This window comes from Thamnophis sirtalis, unplaced genomic scaffold (assembly GCF_051295495.1).
Source record: "Thamnophis sirtalis isolate CommonGarterSnake01/CBP01778 unplaced genomic scaffold, rThaSir2_p1.2 scaffold_2, whole genome shotgun sequence".
In the NCBI taxonomy this organism is placed as follows: Eukaryota; Metazoa; Chordata; class Lepidosauria; order Squamata; family Natricidae; genus Thamnophis; species Thamnophis sirtalis.
The window spans coordinates 551313-566348 of NW_028261382.1; the positions used below are offsets into that span (position 1 = coordinate 551313).

The 15036-nt window shown below is 51.7% G+C and overlaps 1 protein-coding gene across 1 annotated transcript in view; it reads left to right on the forward strand.

Moving 5' to 3' along the window:
• Positions 1-3391: 3391 nt before the first annotated feature.
• The window catches only part of HERC1 (HECT and RLD domain containing E3 ubiquitin protein ligase family member 1), a 50926-nt gene continuing 39281 nt past the window's right edge, over positions 3392-15036 (forward strand). Inside the window, exons 1-10 of the mRNA XM_087703927.1 lie at positions 3392-3464; positions 9240-10195; positions 10958-11053; positions 11699-11893; positions 12404-12715; positions 12865-12961; positions 13115-13258; positions 13948-14075; positions 14543-14687; positions 14776-14951. Of these exons, the coding sequence (XP_087560053.1) occupies positions 9266-10195; positions 10958-11053; positions 11699-11893; positions 12404-12715; positions 12865-12961; positions 13115-13258; positions 13948-14075; positions 14543-14687; positions 14776-14951 (2223 nt within the window). The 5' untranslated portion in view covers positions 3392-3464; positions 9240-9265. The remainder of the gene's footprint in view (positions 3465-9239; positions 10196-10957; positions 11054-11698; positions 11894-12403; positions 12716-12864; positions 12962-13114; positions 13259-13947; positions 14076-14542; positions 14688-14775; positions 14952-15036) is intronic.

Sequence of the window (15036 nt, forward strand, 5' to 3'; positions counted from 1 at the left end):
CCTGCCGTGGCTTCCAGAGGCGGCTATTGCTTATCAGCATGAGGGGGTCCCTGAGTTGGGTTCCTGGGCTGTGACCGACTGCCTCTTCCTCCTCCCCAGCTCACCTACAGCATCGTGGCCCTCTGCAACCATTTATCTCGCTCGCTGGTGCGGAAAGTTTGCTTAATGCAAGAAGACAGTTTGGTAAGTGGGTCGAGCACAAAGAGTTGGCAAGTGAAGAGTCCACTTGGGGGTCTGGCAGTGCCTCCTCCTCCTCCGTTGAGATCTTAAGAGGTGCAGGGACCTGGCTGATTTTAGAACCAGCCTGAGAACCTGGCTGCCCCAGGCCAGCTGGACTGCACCTGCTAACCCCCCCCCCGAATGCCCTTCAGCACCTCCTGGGAGACGGACGTTTCCCCTCCATGTCCCAGAAGCTTCTAGGGCAGGACTGTCCTGCAGCAAAAATCTCTCAGCAGCAGCAGCAACCCAGCTTCATCCCAGCCTTGAAATCTAGGGGGTTTTTTTGCCCACGGGTTCTGTGGGCGTGGCTTGGTGGGAGGTGTGGTCACATGGCTGGGTGGGCGTGGTCAACTTTTTTTCCACTTTTTAAAGCATTTTTTTCCTGCCTATTCCAGTGTTTCTCAACCTTAGCAACTTGAAGATGTCCGGACTTCAAGTCCCAGAATTCCCCAGCCAGCATTCGCTGGCTGGGGAATTCTGGGACTTGAAGTCCAGACATCTTCAAGTTGCCAAGGTTGAGAAACACTGGCCTATTCAACCGAACTGGTAGGGAATAAATGCTTTAAAAAGCAGGGAGGGGAGGGGGGGCTTTCCATGATCAGGCGGCTTACAGCTGAGCCACACGATTGTTGGAAACTTTTTTTTAACTACCGGTTTGCAGAACCAGGGACACTCGTCTCTACCGGTTCGGCTGAACCAGACCGAACCGGGAGGATTTCACTCCTGCTTGATCCTGGTGAGGAGTTTGGCTCAGGCTCCCCTTGCTGGTCTTGCCAAGGAAGAGGCCCTCGGGCTGGTCCTTGTGCCCGTCAGCTGGATTGTCTCCTCCAGCGGCGGCAGGTCTCCAGCCTGAAGATCGCACTGCTCTCTGTTTCAGCGCCGTTGCGAAAGTGACCACGAAGAAGACCTGCCCAGCCGAACGGCGGCTTCCCCTTGTCTCCTGAGGCGGAGCAGCAGCATCTCGTAACTGGGAGCCGACGGTTGGACGGCGGCAGCCCAGAGCCGAGCTCAAGGGCTGGGCTGGTGGCCTTCCACCCAGGGACAACATAGGACCCAAAGCTTCCTGCAGGAGCTGCCCCAGGGCAGGAGGAGCCTGGGCAGAGGGCGGAAGGACACAACCTGCTCTCCCTTCCTTTTGACCTTCGGAAGAGATGGGGATGCCACGGGATTGCTCCGGGTCCCCTTTGCCAGCAGCCTAAATGCTAAGAATACACATGGTGCAATGTTGGGCATAGAGGATGGAAGGAAGGAGGGACGGGGGGAGAAAGAGGGAGGGAGGGAAGGAAGCTCAGCTGGATGACCAGTCAAGCAGGCTGAATCCCTTCGGACGCCTTTGGAAAGACACAGCAACCCCCAAGGGAGCCCAGGATTTTCCGTAAACCTGGTGAGCTTCATGCTTCAAATCTGGGATCTTCCCCACATGGATTTCATTCTTGATTCTGTCTCTGTCTGTCTGTCTGTGTGTGTGTGTCCGTGTGTGTCCATCCCGTGTTTCCTTCTAATGAGGAGGTTTCTGCAAAAATAAAAGTTATATATGGCGTAGCAGGTTCAGCAATTTTATTAGCAACTTGTCTCTAAAACGTCTGGGTTTCCCGATAGGCTGTGCATCATGGGTCCTCTGCCCTGATGAAGGAGCGTCTTTAAGAGTGTCGGCCCAATCTCCATGACCGAAAGGCGGCCTCCTTTAACCCTGTGCCATCTGCAGGAGGGAGAGCTGCCCTGCTGCCTTTCCAAACAGCCCCAGCTGTCAAATGCTGCCCTTCTGTGAGCCTGGCAGGCGAAGGGTTGCCCCAAAGACAGGCAGGGCACCTGAGCCGCTCATGGCTGGGGCAGGGGGGGGGAGATGCCCTCTGCAGCCAGGACCCCTCCTGGAGCCTCTGCAGCCAGGGGGAGGCAGCCTCTCCTCTGCCAAAGGGGCACCTGTATGGCAGGAGTGAAGAGGGGAGGCTGGCTGGGGGGTCTTATACTTTCCCTGGGAACCCCTCCCCACACACACTTGGGATTAATTCTGCGTTGGGGGTGAGACTAGCTTTATTTTTCTTCTTTCCTGCCCTTCTCTCCGTGTTCGTTTGAGGATCCCCTTTACTCAAACAGAGGATGGAGTTTGGAAGCAGATTCTGGATTTTAGGCCAGGGATCTTGGGACACAGGCATCCCATGGACACTCCCCGTCCGTCCCCATCCCCTGTGCTGATGCAGCTGCGTCCCTCTGGGCTGAATTTGGACCCCCAGCAGATGTTTGCGGCAATGCACAGCCGGGCGTTTCTGCAGCCACCCAGCTAAGGAGCACAGGAGAAGGCACGGAGGGCCCTGTCCTCTCTGGCCAGGCCTTCTGAGGAGGGGGCTGCCCAGGAGGAAAGATCCAGTGGAAGGAAGGAGCCTAATCCATCCTCTGGAGGGACCCCAACACATCCTTTGTGTCCCACAGAAGATCAGTGGAGGAAACAATTCACAGGAAAGCAACTTTCCAAACTTGTCAACCTGGATTTGTCTTTCTCTCATCTATTTACAAACCCCGGTTCCTCCACCAGTTATCACAGACACTGCATTCTTTTATGTAGCACATACAGAATAGACAATACATTTGAGAAATGTATGCAATATCTATATAAAATATACACATTTGGAAAATGGGATGCACAGATGCAGGAGCGGACCCTCCACGCCCGCCTCTTCCAGGGACAAAGGGGGGGGTCCAACTGCGGGGATTGAGGGGCCTGAAGTGGGGAGGGGTCTTCGGGGCAAACCGGCTCCCAAAAGGATCAAAGGAGGCAAAAGAGAATAAAATCCAACGAAGACTCGGAATCCGAATTCCAGCCCAATGGCGGAGGAGGAAGGAGGTGTCGCTCAGGGGCGCCCACTCCAGCGCCCATGATCCACAGCCACTGGATGGCGGCTGATGGGAGATGGACTTGCCCCAGCCTGTCCGGGGGAGCCAGGAGGGAAGGACCGACTACAAAGCCCATCCCTCCCATCCCCTCTTGCTAAGGGACGGGACGGAGCCGTTCCTTTTATGCGGATGGGAACTCTAGTCGCCGAACGCCAGAGGGCGCCGTGGCGGCCAGCGGGGTCCTCCGGCCCGCCTGCCCCCTCCGCGCGGTGTTGCCGCGCGACGGAAGCGCGAGCCGGCGGCGAGTCTCGCGAGGCTTGGCTGGGTACCCCTCCCTCCCTGCCCCCCCCCTCCGCGCGGGAGGCTTCCTGCCGCCTAAGGAGCCGCGGGAGGATCCGAGAGGCGGCCGCGGACAGGTAGGGGCGGCGGCGGGCGGGCGATGGTCGTCGGGTCGGGAGGGCGGGAGCGTCGCCCCCTGGCGGCCCCTCCCTGCGCGGCTGGGCTGAGGCGGCGGCCGGCCGGACTGCAACTCCCGTCGGCCCGCCAGGCATTGTGGGAGGGAGGGAGGAGGAGGGAGGAGGGAGCGGCGGCGGCGCTGGACAGCTCCGAGGAGGCTCCCCCGCCGGACAGGCCCCCCCGCGCCCCCCAGGTAGTCCCCCCCACCGCGACCCCCCCCGCACGGGAGCGTCTCCTGGGGGGAGGGGGGAGGGGGAGGGGGAGGGGGGGAGGGGCGGCCCTTGGTGTGGCCGGAGCGGTTCCGCCTGGCTGGGAGCCTCCCGGGGGCTCCTCGGAGGGATCCTGTGCGCTGCTGCGCCTCTCCGGCCCTTTCGGGCGCCCCGGACGGGCCCAGGGAGGGCCGGGCTCCCGTGTGGCAGCTGCCCGTCCTCCGGCGCTCCTCTCGGGCCTTCAGCCTGGGCTGTCGGGGCTGCGGGGAGGCGGCGGCGGCGGCGGCGCTCCTGACGCCCTCCAGGTGCTCTGAGGGCAGCCGAAGCCCCTGGGCCCGGAGGGAGGGTCGCTTGGGCCGAGGCTGGCAGGGCTGCTGGGGACGGAGCTCTCCTTACGGCTCTTTCTCCGCTTCTGCTGCCCGAAGAGGCCCGCAGGGAGAAGGGAAGGTGGGGAACAACGGGAGGGAGGCCCGAGGTGGACCAGGCCGCCCAGGGAGGCCTTTGGAGCTCCGTCCTTGGGGGCGATTCTCTCTAGGCCGGTTTATCTCCCGCAGCCAGTCGGGCTTTAGCAAAGGGATGGAGGCTTGGGGGGGGGGGAGTTTGAAGAGCCCTGGAGTCCCCTGGAGAACCTGCGATGGAAGGATCAGGGGTTTCGCTTTTGGGGGGTGGCAGACGTCGCACTCCTTTCATTCTGGGGCAGCAGCAGGAGAGAAATGGGGGGAAGGACCCTCTGGAGCTCAACCTTCCTCTGGGGGCTCCGTGGACGCCTGCGGGGGGGGGGAAGGCTAGTAAGGAGAAGGGGAAAGGCCGGAGCCTTTGGGGGCCCTTTGGGGGCCCTTTGGGAGGGTTCCCTGGAGCCTGGGAATCGGCCAATGGCAGCCTGCCTTCCGTGCCTGCCTCTTGTGACCGGTCCAGGGTCATGGAGCCAACTGGAACGTTTCCAGGCAACCCTGGTGAGAGGGTTCTTCTCTGGAACATTGGAGGGGATGGGCCATCACATTTAAAGAGCTCCCAAGGCCCACCTTGGTTGACATTGGTTGGTTGGGAACTTCATAGTGTGAAAGCATTGTTAATTATGTAAATCGGCTGTATAGAAATGTAGCAATCGATACTAAACTTTGCAAATCCACACGTAGCATGAAAGACGCACAGATGCTCCTCCGTGGGAAGGTCTTTGTTGGCTATTCAGTGGCAGAACACTGAAACGGTCAAAGGTTATAAATAGGAGAAGAGGCTTCTTTTGCCACTTTGCCAGAGCAGACACAGCCAGGGCTGGACTAGATGATCCGGTGATGTGATTTGCTATGCACAGTTCGCACAAGCCCCTAATCCCTTCATAAATATAGCTGCATTCCACGGGGATAGTTTTTTTTTCTATTTACCTTGTAAGTCACTCCTTTGCCTTCATTTGAGGTTGGCTTGGAATTCAACCCTCTCTCTCACCCTCATTGTGTCTTACCGATTGCCCTCATTTTTGTTCTTCGAAGGAACGATTTTGGTTGTCTTGTGAATAAATAAAGGATAGCGGAGCAAATGTAATCTTTAAGTGTGTACACACATACATTTCTGGTGTACACATATAGTGTAAGAAGGCTTAAACAGCAGGATAGCATATCTGCAAGAGAAAGGACAAGTGAGTGCTCTTTTTTCTTGTACTCTTCAAAATACAAGCCTGTAAATGCAGTTTTCACAGAGAATATATTGGCAAATATATTTTCTAACTTGAAGGAGTGTCAGACGTTCTTAGCTTATCAACATATCAGATTCTAATTAAGTATTTGTTTTGCTGATGACACAAGTCCAACTTTTCTGTAATCTGTGCTAGTTTGAACTCTTTCTGCCCGTTGAAAATTGTAATTAGCAGCATCAATACAAATTATAGTTTTTACTCCATTTTTAAGATGTTTAATTTTGAATTTGTGTCTCTATTTTTAAATTGTTTTCGGCATATACAGAGCTAGAAACTCAGAGGAAAGAAAATACAATATCAAAATGCTGAATTCACCTTAAAGTAGAATTCTATCTTCTGTTATGAAGCTTTGTGGCGGCTACTGAGACTTGCTAGAACATTGTGGCTAACCTTGAATCTTCATTCCTCTTTGGGGCATAGAGAGCTGTCTCCTCTGCTTCTTTAGTCTTAGAAATGCCTAGTTATCTGGCCAGAAATGACAGCTGGTTTGGGCTTCTGCAATGTTGGGAATTTGTCCTTAATGGACCTCAAAAATGTCTGTATTATGTAGTAACTAAATTTCATACTTCAAGGATGGCAATTGAGCCATCTAGTTCTCAGCATTGAGCATTAAAAAGATTTAGAGACCGTTAATTTTGAGAAGCTTTTGCATTATTTAAAATAAAAAACACTTTATAAGAAAATATAATCATTGTTCAGATCCTAATTGGTGACTCATCAATTAGGACATTTCTTACTTGCATCTTTAGAAATGTGTTGATCCAATGAAAAACACCATTGTAGTGGTTGGTAACCATGATTGGTTTTGTCCATTTATGCATTGTCCTTTTTTGTAGATGGAATTTTGCAAAACAAAGGCAGGTGGTTCCTTGTTTTGACCTAAATGTTGTTGTTAGGCTGAGGAGTGAGAAAAATTGCTAGCTCACAATATAAAGGATGACAGTCAGCGAATGCAATCACAGGTAACTGGAAGGAAGACTAGATAATTCAGAAAATGTACGGCTAGAATGTCTTTCGGAGAGTTTCTGTATCTCAGCATGTGATGTAACATCCACATAGGGTGGACTTTCATTGTGATGACATCATCTTGGCTGCTTTGTTCTTTGGTGGAAAGGGGAAAGATGCCAGATGGATGCTTTCAGCTCAGTGATCCCTGCATTACTTGAGATATTGAGATATATATATATATATATTAATGTAAAGGATTGGGCAGCATCCTGACCATTCAGGAGTCCATGAAATGCTTTAATCCAAAGAGCTGCCTAGCTTGACCAGAGCCCAAGTCTGTCCAAATGAAATGTAAACTCTAAATAGGATTTATACTGCATTAGCATATCTCGACTATCCATTGTTTATTAGAATATTTTTGCAAAATTAGAAAATTCTCTCTAAAAATGCCCTTCCTCCTGGTGTCTGGCCTAAACCTCCTTTGGTGAAGTGCTCGCTCCATAGCTCTGCTCCTGCCCTGCTCTCTCTCCTGTGGGACAAGCCTTCGCCTATTTCATGTGGCTATAAAAAGTCACAAATGCTGCACTGTTGGAAGCTTTAATCCTGTTGCTCTTCCATTCTGCCCCCAGGTTGCTCTCTGTCTCCTTTGGCAAAGCAAGAAACCTCCAGTTGTTGGATTATGTCATACGCACCTGCCCTGCAGGTGAGGTTCTGGCTCCTGAGGTTTCGCCATAAAGGAAGTGCTCTTTGGGGACATCCGATGCAGTCTGGCATCTTTCCGTTTGATTATAAAATGCCAGCAATATCTTTTGCCTATTGCTGAGTTATGAATTTCATGGTTGAGTCATATTTGGGCTTCAATATCCTTTTTTCCCCTTTTATTCATAACTCTGGACAAAAAATCTGTGTCTGGGTTATAATCCCTTTAGTGTACAGCAAGAAGTTATTCATTAAATATTGTTTATAAATAGTGTTGTTTACGAGAAAGCTTGTCCTTTTAAAAAGAACAATGAACCCAGGAAAAATAATTTAAACATTAATTGGCCAAAGAACAAGGACATTTCTTAGTATCATACACAAATATTGATGACTGAATCATATTTAACCCTTTAACCCTGGGAAATATTGGATATTTTATTGTGCGGTCACCCCACCCTGAATCCCTCTGGGGACGAGTAATGAAGCTTGTCCTGTTTGAGCCTTTTCAGGCGGATTCCTTACAGCCCTGTTGCTATAGCAATGGACGTGTGACAGTGGTTCTTTCTGCAGCCCTCATCATGGGTGTTGGTATGCAGAACACACAACAAGCAGGGAAAAGAGTGTAATCTCTAGCATAAATCCTCCTCCTCCTGTATTAATGTTAGCGGTTACTGTCCCCCCCCCCCCCAGTTGCTTTGTGTATGTCTGCATTGGCATTCAGGTGTATCATACAACTGTATGCATACGTATCTACAGACCTTCTCATGAACATACATGAAGTTGTCTGTGTGAGTTTTAATGCAGGGCTGTCCCATTTCATTGTACCTATCCATATAATAAGACCACCAGTGGGGGAATTAATTTAGATCTTCTTTTCTGCTCATTGACACCAAGTGATCAGTCATACTCATTTCCCCAAATGCCAGTTGGCTGTGTTGATTATTATGTGGATCTCTTCCAATCTGATTTGCTTCTCATTTTAGGAAACGGCTGCTTTAAAGCAGATAGTACGGAAAAGAGGAGAGACGAACTCTTGGTTATCTTGAATGTCTCAGAAGCACCGTTGGCCATCATAGAAAACAATGGTTGGACAGCTCTGCTCTGTCCCATTGCTAGCCTCCCCTTTACGTTTTTAGTTTTAGTGGTGACTGGAATGAGCTGAAATGCAAATAAAACTCTCCGTTTGGTGGTATTGACACTTTGGGACAAATATGTGCATATGCAGCGGGATGTAATCCAAGCAAGGCAAGGGTCAAGGAGGGAAGACGGCTCCTCTGGGCAGAAGAATGACACTGTGCTTTGAGGACAGTGTGGTTGTGGTACGCAAGCAGGAGTTTGCACGAAGGAGGCCCAGTTCTGGGGTTATTTGGGGAGAATAATCTATAGCCTTATCATGGCTATCTGAAGAGTCCCAGCCACTGTGATCAGTGGGCGTTTTTTCCCCCTGGCAATTGTGTGGTCAGCATTTCACCAGGGACAATGGAAATCCAGGAGGTCTGAGATTGGGGTCTGGAAATGCCGTTTCATAAAAGAAGCTCTGGGTTTTTGGGACATACACTTGCCGCTTCATTTTAACCTACCAGGCTTCATTCGCGTTCAGTGAGCGTCCAGTTCTAAGGAGTTGGTGAAGAGGGATTCGGGAGAAGAGCGGGAGCTCGGAGAAGCTGGTGGTGGCGGCGGGTGACTTGCTGACAGAACCGCTTTCCTGCTGCCTGTGCGACAATTCAGCCAGCCAACCCTTAATCCCCAATTTGCAGGAAGGAGGCATGGCATGTGTGCTGGGATTCCCAGGGGTGCAAAATAGGTGGTTTGCTTTGCTCGGTCTCAGCACTGAATCCCCGAATTAGTAGATGAGGGGGCTTTGCAGAAGGACTTTGACAAGCAGAGAAGGCCTCCGACTGAAGCAATTGCTTCCTCTGTCATTTTGCCAGGAGTCAGCGGAGCAAAAGGCAACTAGGGTCCTTCACACAGCTTTACTTTTGTGGTCCTAATGCAGCTGATACACAAGAATATTTTCTCTTGTAGAGGGAAAGAGGTTCTTAATTCAGGCTTTGATTTTGCTTGTTAATGCACAAATCGGGAAGGTGTGGTTGTTGCTTAAACTTATTACTTAAACGTACCCATCGTGCTGCCCGTGGGCGAGGGAGGATAAGGCCGCCGTTTAGTCACCAATGTCTTTTGCGTCCTAGAGCGTCTGGCCCGTGGGTAGGCCAGCATGGCGGCCATGGTTCCCCCTGTGAAACTGAAGTGGCTGGAGCACCTCAACAGCTCCTGGATCACGGAGGACAGCGAGTCGATCGCCACCAGGGAAGGCGTCTCCGTCCTCTACGCGAAGCTGGTCAGTAACAAAGAGGTGGTGCCCCTCCCCCAGCAGGTCTTCTGCCTCAAAGGGCCGCAGCTGCCGGACTTTGAGCGCGAGTCCCTCTCCAGCGATGAGCAGGACCACTACTTGGACGCCCTCCTTAGCAGCCAGCTGGCTCTGGCCAAGATGGTCTGCTCGGACTCCCCCTTCGCCGGGGCGCTCCGGAAGCGCCTGCTGGTCCTGCAGCGCATCTTTTACGCCCTTTCCAACAAGTACCACGACAAAGGCCGGGTGAAGCAGCAGCAGCACTCGCCGGAGAGCAGCTCGGGCTCCACGGACATCCACTCGGTCAGCGAGAGGCCCAGGTCGAGCACGGACGCGCTGATCGAAATGGGGGTGCGGACCGGGCTGAGCCTGCTCTTCGCGCTGCTGAGGCAAAGCTGGATGATGCCGGCCGCAGGGCCCGGGATCAGCCTTTGCAATGACGTCATCCACACGGCGATCGAGGTGGTCAGTTCCTTGCCTCCTTTGTCCCTGGCCAACGAGAGCAAGATCCCCCCCATGGGCCTGGACTGCCTCTCTCAAGTCACAGTCTTTCTTAAAGGAGTCACCATCCCCAACTCCGGGGCGGACACCCTCGGGCGGAGGCTGGCTTCCGAGCTGCTGCTGGGCTTGGCGGCTCAGCGCGGCTCCCTGCGGTACCTCTTGGAGTGGATTGAGATGGCCCTCAGCGCATCAGCCGTGGTCCACACCATGGAGAAGAAGAAGCTGCTGCAGAGCTCAGAAGGCCTGATCAGCTTCGATTGCTTCATGATGATCCTGATGCAAATGAGGCGGTCCTTGGTACGTACGCTCTGCTCTGGGGGTGGGAACGGAAGCGGATCTCGGCCCCTGTGGCTTCTTTGCAACCAGAGGTGGCATAATGTCTGTCCTGTCGGCCTCACCTGTGTGTGGTTGGTGGCATTTGAACCGTTTTTAAAAGAGCTGATCGTCTTTAAAGCCCCACTTTAAATGTTTGCTTTTGGTTCTACTATCAGTTATTTCTGATTCGAACATAGGAAATCACAATAAAATGTTAAATAAAATAGGCAAAACAGAAATAGCATCAGCAGCAACTTAGAACTGCGTTAGTTATTCCTAATTACTTGAGAGGTGCCTCTGCTTATTTTCTAGTTAATAGCAGCTACAAAAAAAAAATGCTCTTCTCATGTTAGTAGCTTGAAACATTGGCCCCTGTCCTGCCTGTCTCTCGTTCAGAAGAAGCAAATAAAAATACAGTCGTTCTGGTGTGAAACTAAAATAAATTAAAAGTAGAATGCCGAAGAAGATGCATACAATTATTTGCAAAAAGAATGAAGAGTTGAATGCAATCTGGGCCGGTCACTGGGACCGGAGGTTTAGTCTTCCAACCTTTTGGGCTCATCCTCAGGGAACGTCTCTCTCGCAGACTGTTGTGCCATAAAGTGCTGCTGTTCTGAGGAAATAAATTCCTTTTAAGTCTGTTTTATTTGGGGAAATATTCTACTGCTGGTGAGGTGTGTTTATATACCTTAATATGCGTGTGGTTATACTTCAGTCATTACTCTTCTGCAACTTATTTCGCAGGGGTCGTCTGCAGACCGAAGCCAGTGGAGGGAACCAACCAGGACCTCGGAAGGGCTGTGCTCGCTCTATGAGGCAGCCTTGTGTCTCTTCGAGGAGGTACGTCTGCCTGCCTGTGTCTGTCTGCCTAGCCACAAGTTAAGGGTGTAAAAAGCCTAGCTCACATTCTTCCAGTCGTGAATTTCTCACTCCTCTGAAAGTGTGAAGGGAACTTGGTATGTGTCCTTGATTCTGTGTCTTTGACTCCTGGGTTTTACTTCAATATTTATTGAATTCCTGTCCTCCTCCTTCCCAAGATTCAAGGTAATTAACTGTTACAGAATATAGAAGAAATGATGTTTATTGAATTTTGGCCTGGCTTTAAAGTAAGAAGGATGAAAACAAGCCCATTCACAGCAGCCCTGCCTCTGCTTAGCCGAGGCCAATTTCTAGGAGAAGGGACTCCACCTGATCTTTCCTTTTGGAGAACGGCCTTGGGGGGCACAGAAATCTCAGTTAAAACTTAAAAGAGAGTTCCGTCTTAATAGAGTCATATCTAATGCGCTCGGGCGGCTTCCGTGCCTGAGATGGAAAAGTGGGCTCAGATGCGCCGAGATTTTAGTCCTGTGTCTGAGAATTCCTGGACCTGAAACCTGACAATACAGCCAGGGCCCAGTAGGGGAAGGCGTAGGGTTCGTTTGAGTTAACCAGCCAGCCGGGCAGTTGCCTCCAGACGTTTCCTGTAAGGCCTGCTTCTTTGGCTAGGTCTGCCGGATGGCCTCGGACTACTCCAGGACGTGTGCCAGTCCCGACAGCATCCAGACTGGGGAGACTCCCATGGTTTCCGAGACCTGCGAGGTCTACGTCTGGGGCAGCAACAGCAGCCACCAACTTGTGGAAGGGACCCAGGAGAAAATCCTTCAGCCTAAGTTGGCCCCGAGTTTCTCTGATGCGCAGACAGTGAGTATCTGTGGTCGGGGAGCGTAGATCGCTTGGCGTAGTAGAAAAAGGGATCGGCTGCCTGTCAGCCTCTGCTTTGCTGCTGCTTCGGCTGCCATGAAACGGGGAGGGGGGGCATGGTATTTGGGAGGGGTTTACTAATTGTGCTGGAGGAAGATTTTGGAGTTCTGCTGCCTGTCGGACTACGCATGCGGAGGAGGTTCCCGCCAAGGCTAACGGCACCGACATTCCATCTTCGTGATGCCTTTTGAAGTTATCTCACACCTGACACTTAGGAGAATTATGATTGGACTGTAACTGTGATGCCAAGGGGTGGGGAATGGGTTATTCTATATATCAATCGCTTTTCGCGCCTAAATAATCAGACTTCACTTCGCTACGCCTTTAATCATTTATAATTAGTAAAAGTACACTTGATTTCTACCTATGGAGTCTCGTGCTTTTCTTTCCTAATTACCCAATGAAGAGGTGCTGACACTAAGTCTCTTGTTTTCTTTCTCCCCACCATAGATTGAAGCTGGCCAGTATTGCACCTTCGTCATATCCACGGACGGGTCCGTTCGAGCTTGTGGCAAAGGCAGCTACGGCCGGCTGGGACTGGGTGACTCCAACAATCAGTCCACTCTGAAGAAGTTGACTTTTGAGCCTCACCGGTCCATCAAAAAGGTGTCTTCTTCAAAAGGCTCAGATGGCCACACGCTGGCATTCACCACCGAAGGAGAAGTCTTCAGCTGGGGGGACGGCGACTACGGGAAACTGGGCCACGGAAATAGCTCCACCCAGAAATACCCCAAGCTGATCCAGGGACCTTTGCAGGGAAAGGTATGCCGTAGCAATGAAGCCACCGCCCACCTTTGTTCCTCTGCTTCTGCCCTTTTGTGCACGTCGCCATCCTGTCGCCCAGTTCATGAAGGAGCTTCTGCATGTGGGGCCGGAGTCTAAAGGGAGAACTTTCTTCCCCTCTTATCCAGGTGGTGATTTGTGTATCAGCCGGCTACCGGCATAGTGCCGCTGTCACCGAGGATGGTGAATTGTACACCTGGGGAGAAGGAGACTTTGGCCGGCTAGGTAAGAGGACTAATCTCATTTCCCACCTCCTTTAAACAGCGCTAATTAAAAAGAATTCGTTTGAAACAGGTTAGAAACTGGCTCTTAAGGTACGCCTGGTAGAATGCGAGGCGTAAAGAGACCCAACCTTGTAAATCCACTTTCTCTCACAAGGTCACGGTGACAGCAACAGCCGTAACATCCCAACGCTCGTCAAAGATATTAGCAACGTTGGAGAAGTCTCCTGCGGCAGCTCTCACACCATAGCCCTGTCCAAAGATGGGCGGACGGTTTGGTCCTTTGGAGGAGGAGATAACGGTAAGCGCCTCGGCTGAGTGGTGACAGTCTTGCTTGAGGCAAGGAAGGGTCAGCCTGAAAAAGGCCAAAATCCTATTTGGACTGTTGCTTTCATCTGCAGAAAGGTTTGCTCAGGTTTTAAGCCATCATCAATTGTAAACATTTGTTTTATTACGGATCAATCTGAACATGAAGAAATGCAGTAGCTGCTGTTTAGTCTTTCTCTCTCTCTCTCTGTCTTTCCCCCCTCTCTCTCTCTCTCTTTCCTCTCTCTCTCTCTTTCCTCTTTGGCTAGAGGTCCCTGCTATAGCCAGACTGGAGAGAGGCAGCTTGAGATCAGTTAATATTAGGTCTACCTTATCCTGGTTCACTAGCACCACAAAGACCAGGGATGCGCACTTGGGAGATAGGTGGGAACTCTGAGTGAACGTGAACTGGAGAGCAGCAGGTCGTGGCACTTGCCCACTGCTGAGACGGCCAGTGCAGCTAATCCGTGGAAGAGCTTGGCACGCAGGTTGGGGAGCAACCCTGGCTCTAGTCATTGTGGCATCATTGCGGTTTGCTGCTGCTGCTGCTGCTGATAAATTCTCATGTCATGGTTAAATATTTGTGATTGAAGTTGGCAGTTTATTTTAGCTGGATGTCAGTTGCCTCGATCTGCAGATTGTCAATTCTCTTTGTGTGTGTGTGTGTGTGTGTGGTCCCAACAGGCAAACTGGGCCATGGAGACACCAACCGAGTGTATAAGCCGAAAGTGATAGAAGCTCTGCAGGGGATGTTCATACGGAAAGTCTGTGCCGGAAGCCAGTCTTCGCTGGCCCTAACATCAACTGGACAAGTAAGCAGAACAAGTTGCGACTCAGCACACAAAAGAAACGGCGTCTCTGGCCCTTAGAAGGCGTTTGTGTCTCAGCGGCCGGACGGAAGCTGCGCTTGGCTTCCTTCGTTCCCCCGTCACGTTCAGTTGGAGCCACTTGCAAAACAGGGAAGAAATAATTGGATACAGAGCTTCCCTGATGTTTGTTTAGTCCAAAAATGGGCAAAGGCTCAATTGATAAGACAACCGAGCCTTAAAGCGTAACAACGCCTCTTCCTGCTTTTAAGTGGTCAACAGGTGCCCAGAGTTGGCTCCGCCTTCGTTCTTTGCAGGGGACGATGGCGGCCTCTGGAAACATCTGCACGGATTTTGTCAATTAAACGAGCAGGATTTCCGTAACCGTGCCAGAGTCCTTATCTGGGTTGTAGTCGGGGCCTTATGGAGTCTGGACTGTGAGGTTTACCCTTCTTTGCCCCTCTTCGATCCAGGTGTCTGCCTGGGGCTGCGGGGCCTGCTTAGGGTGCGGCTCCTCCGAAGCCACGGCCCTCCGGCCCAAGCTGATTGAAGAGCTGGCTGCCACGCGGATCGTGGACATTTCAATTGGCGACAGCCATTGCTTGGCCCTTTCGCACGGTAAGAGGGTGTGTGGCCCCTCGTCCTCCGGCTCAGTTGAACCCGGCACTTGAGACTTCTGTGACGACCCTGAACTGCTTCCCTTTAGATAACGAAGTTTACGCTTGGGGAAACAACTCCATGGGCCAGTGTGGCCAAGGGAACTCCACCGGCCCCATCACTAAGCCAAAGAAGGTCAGCGGCTTAGATGGAGTCGCCATTCAGCAGATTTCGGCTGGGACTTCCCACAGCCTGGCTTGGACAGCCCTTCCCAGAGATAGGCAAGTCATCCCTGCCCCGTGGGAGCTTCCGCGGCGTGTTTCCCTTGCCAACGCCTAATTGTAGTGCCTGATGTTTTTGAGCCCTGGGC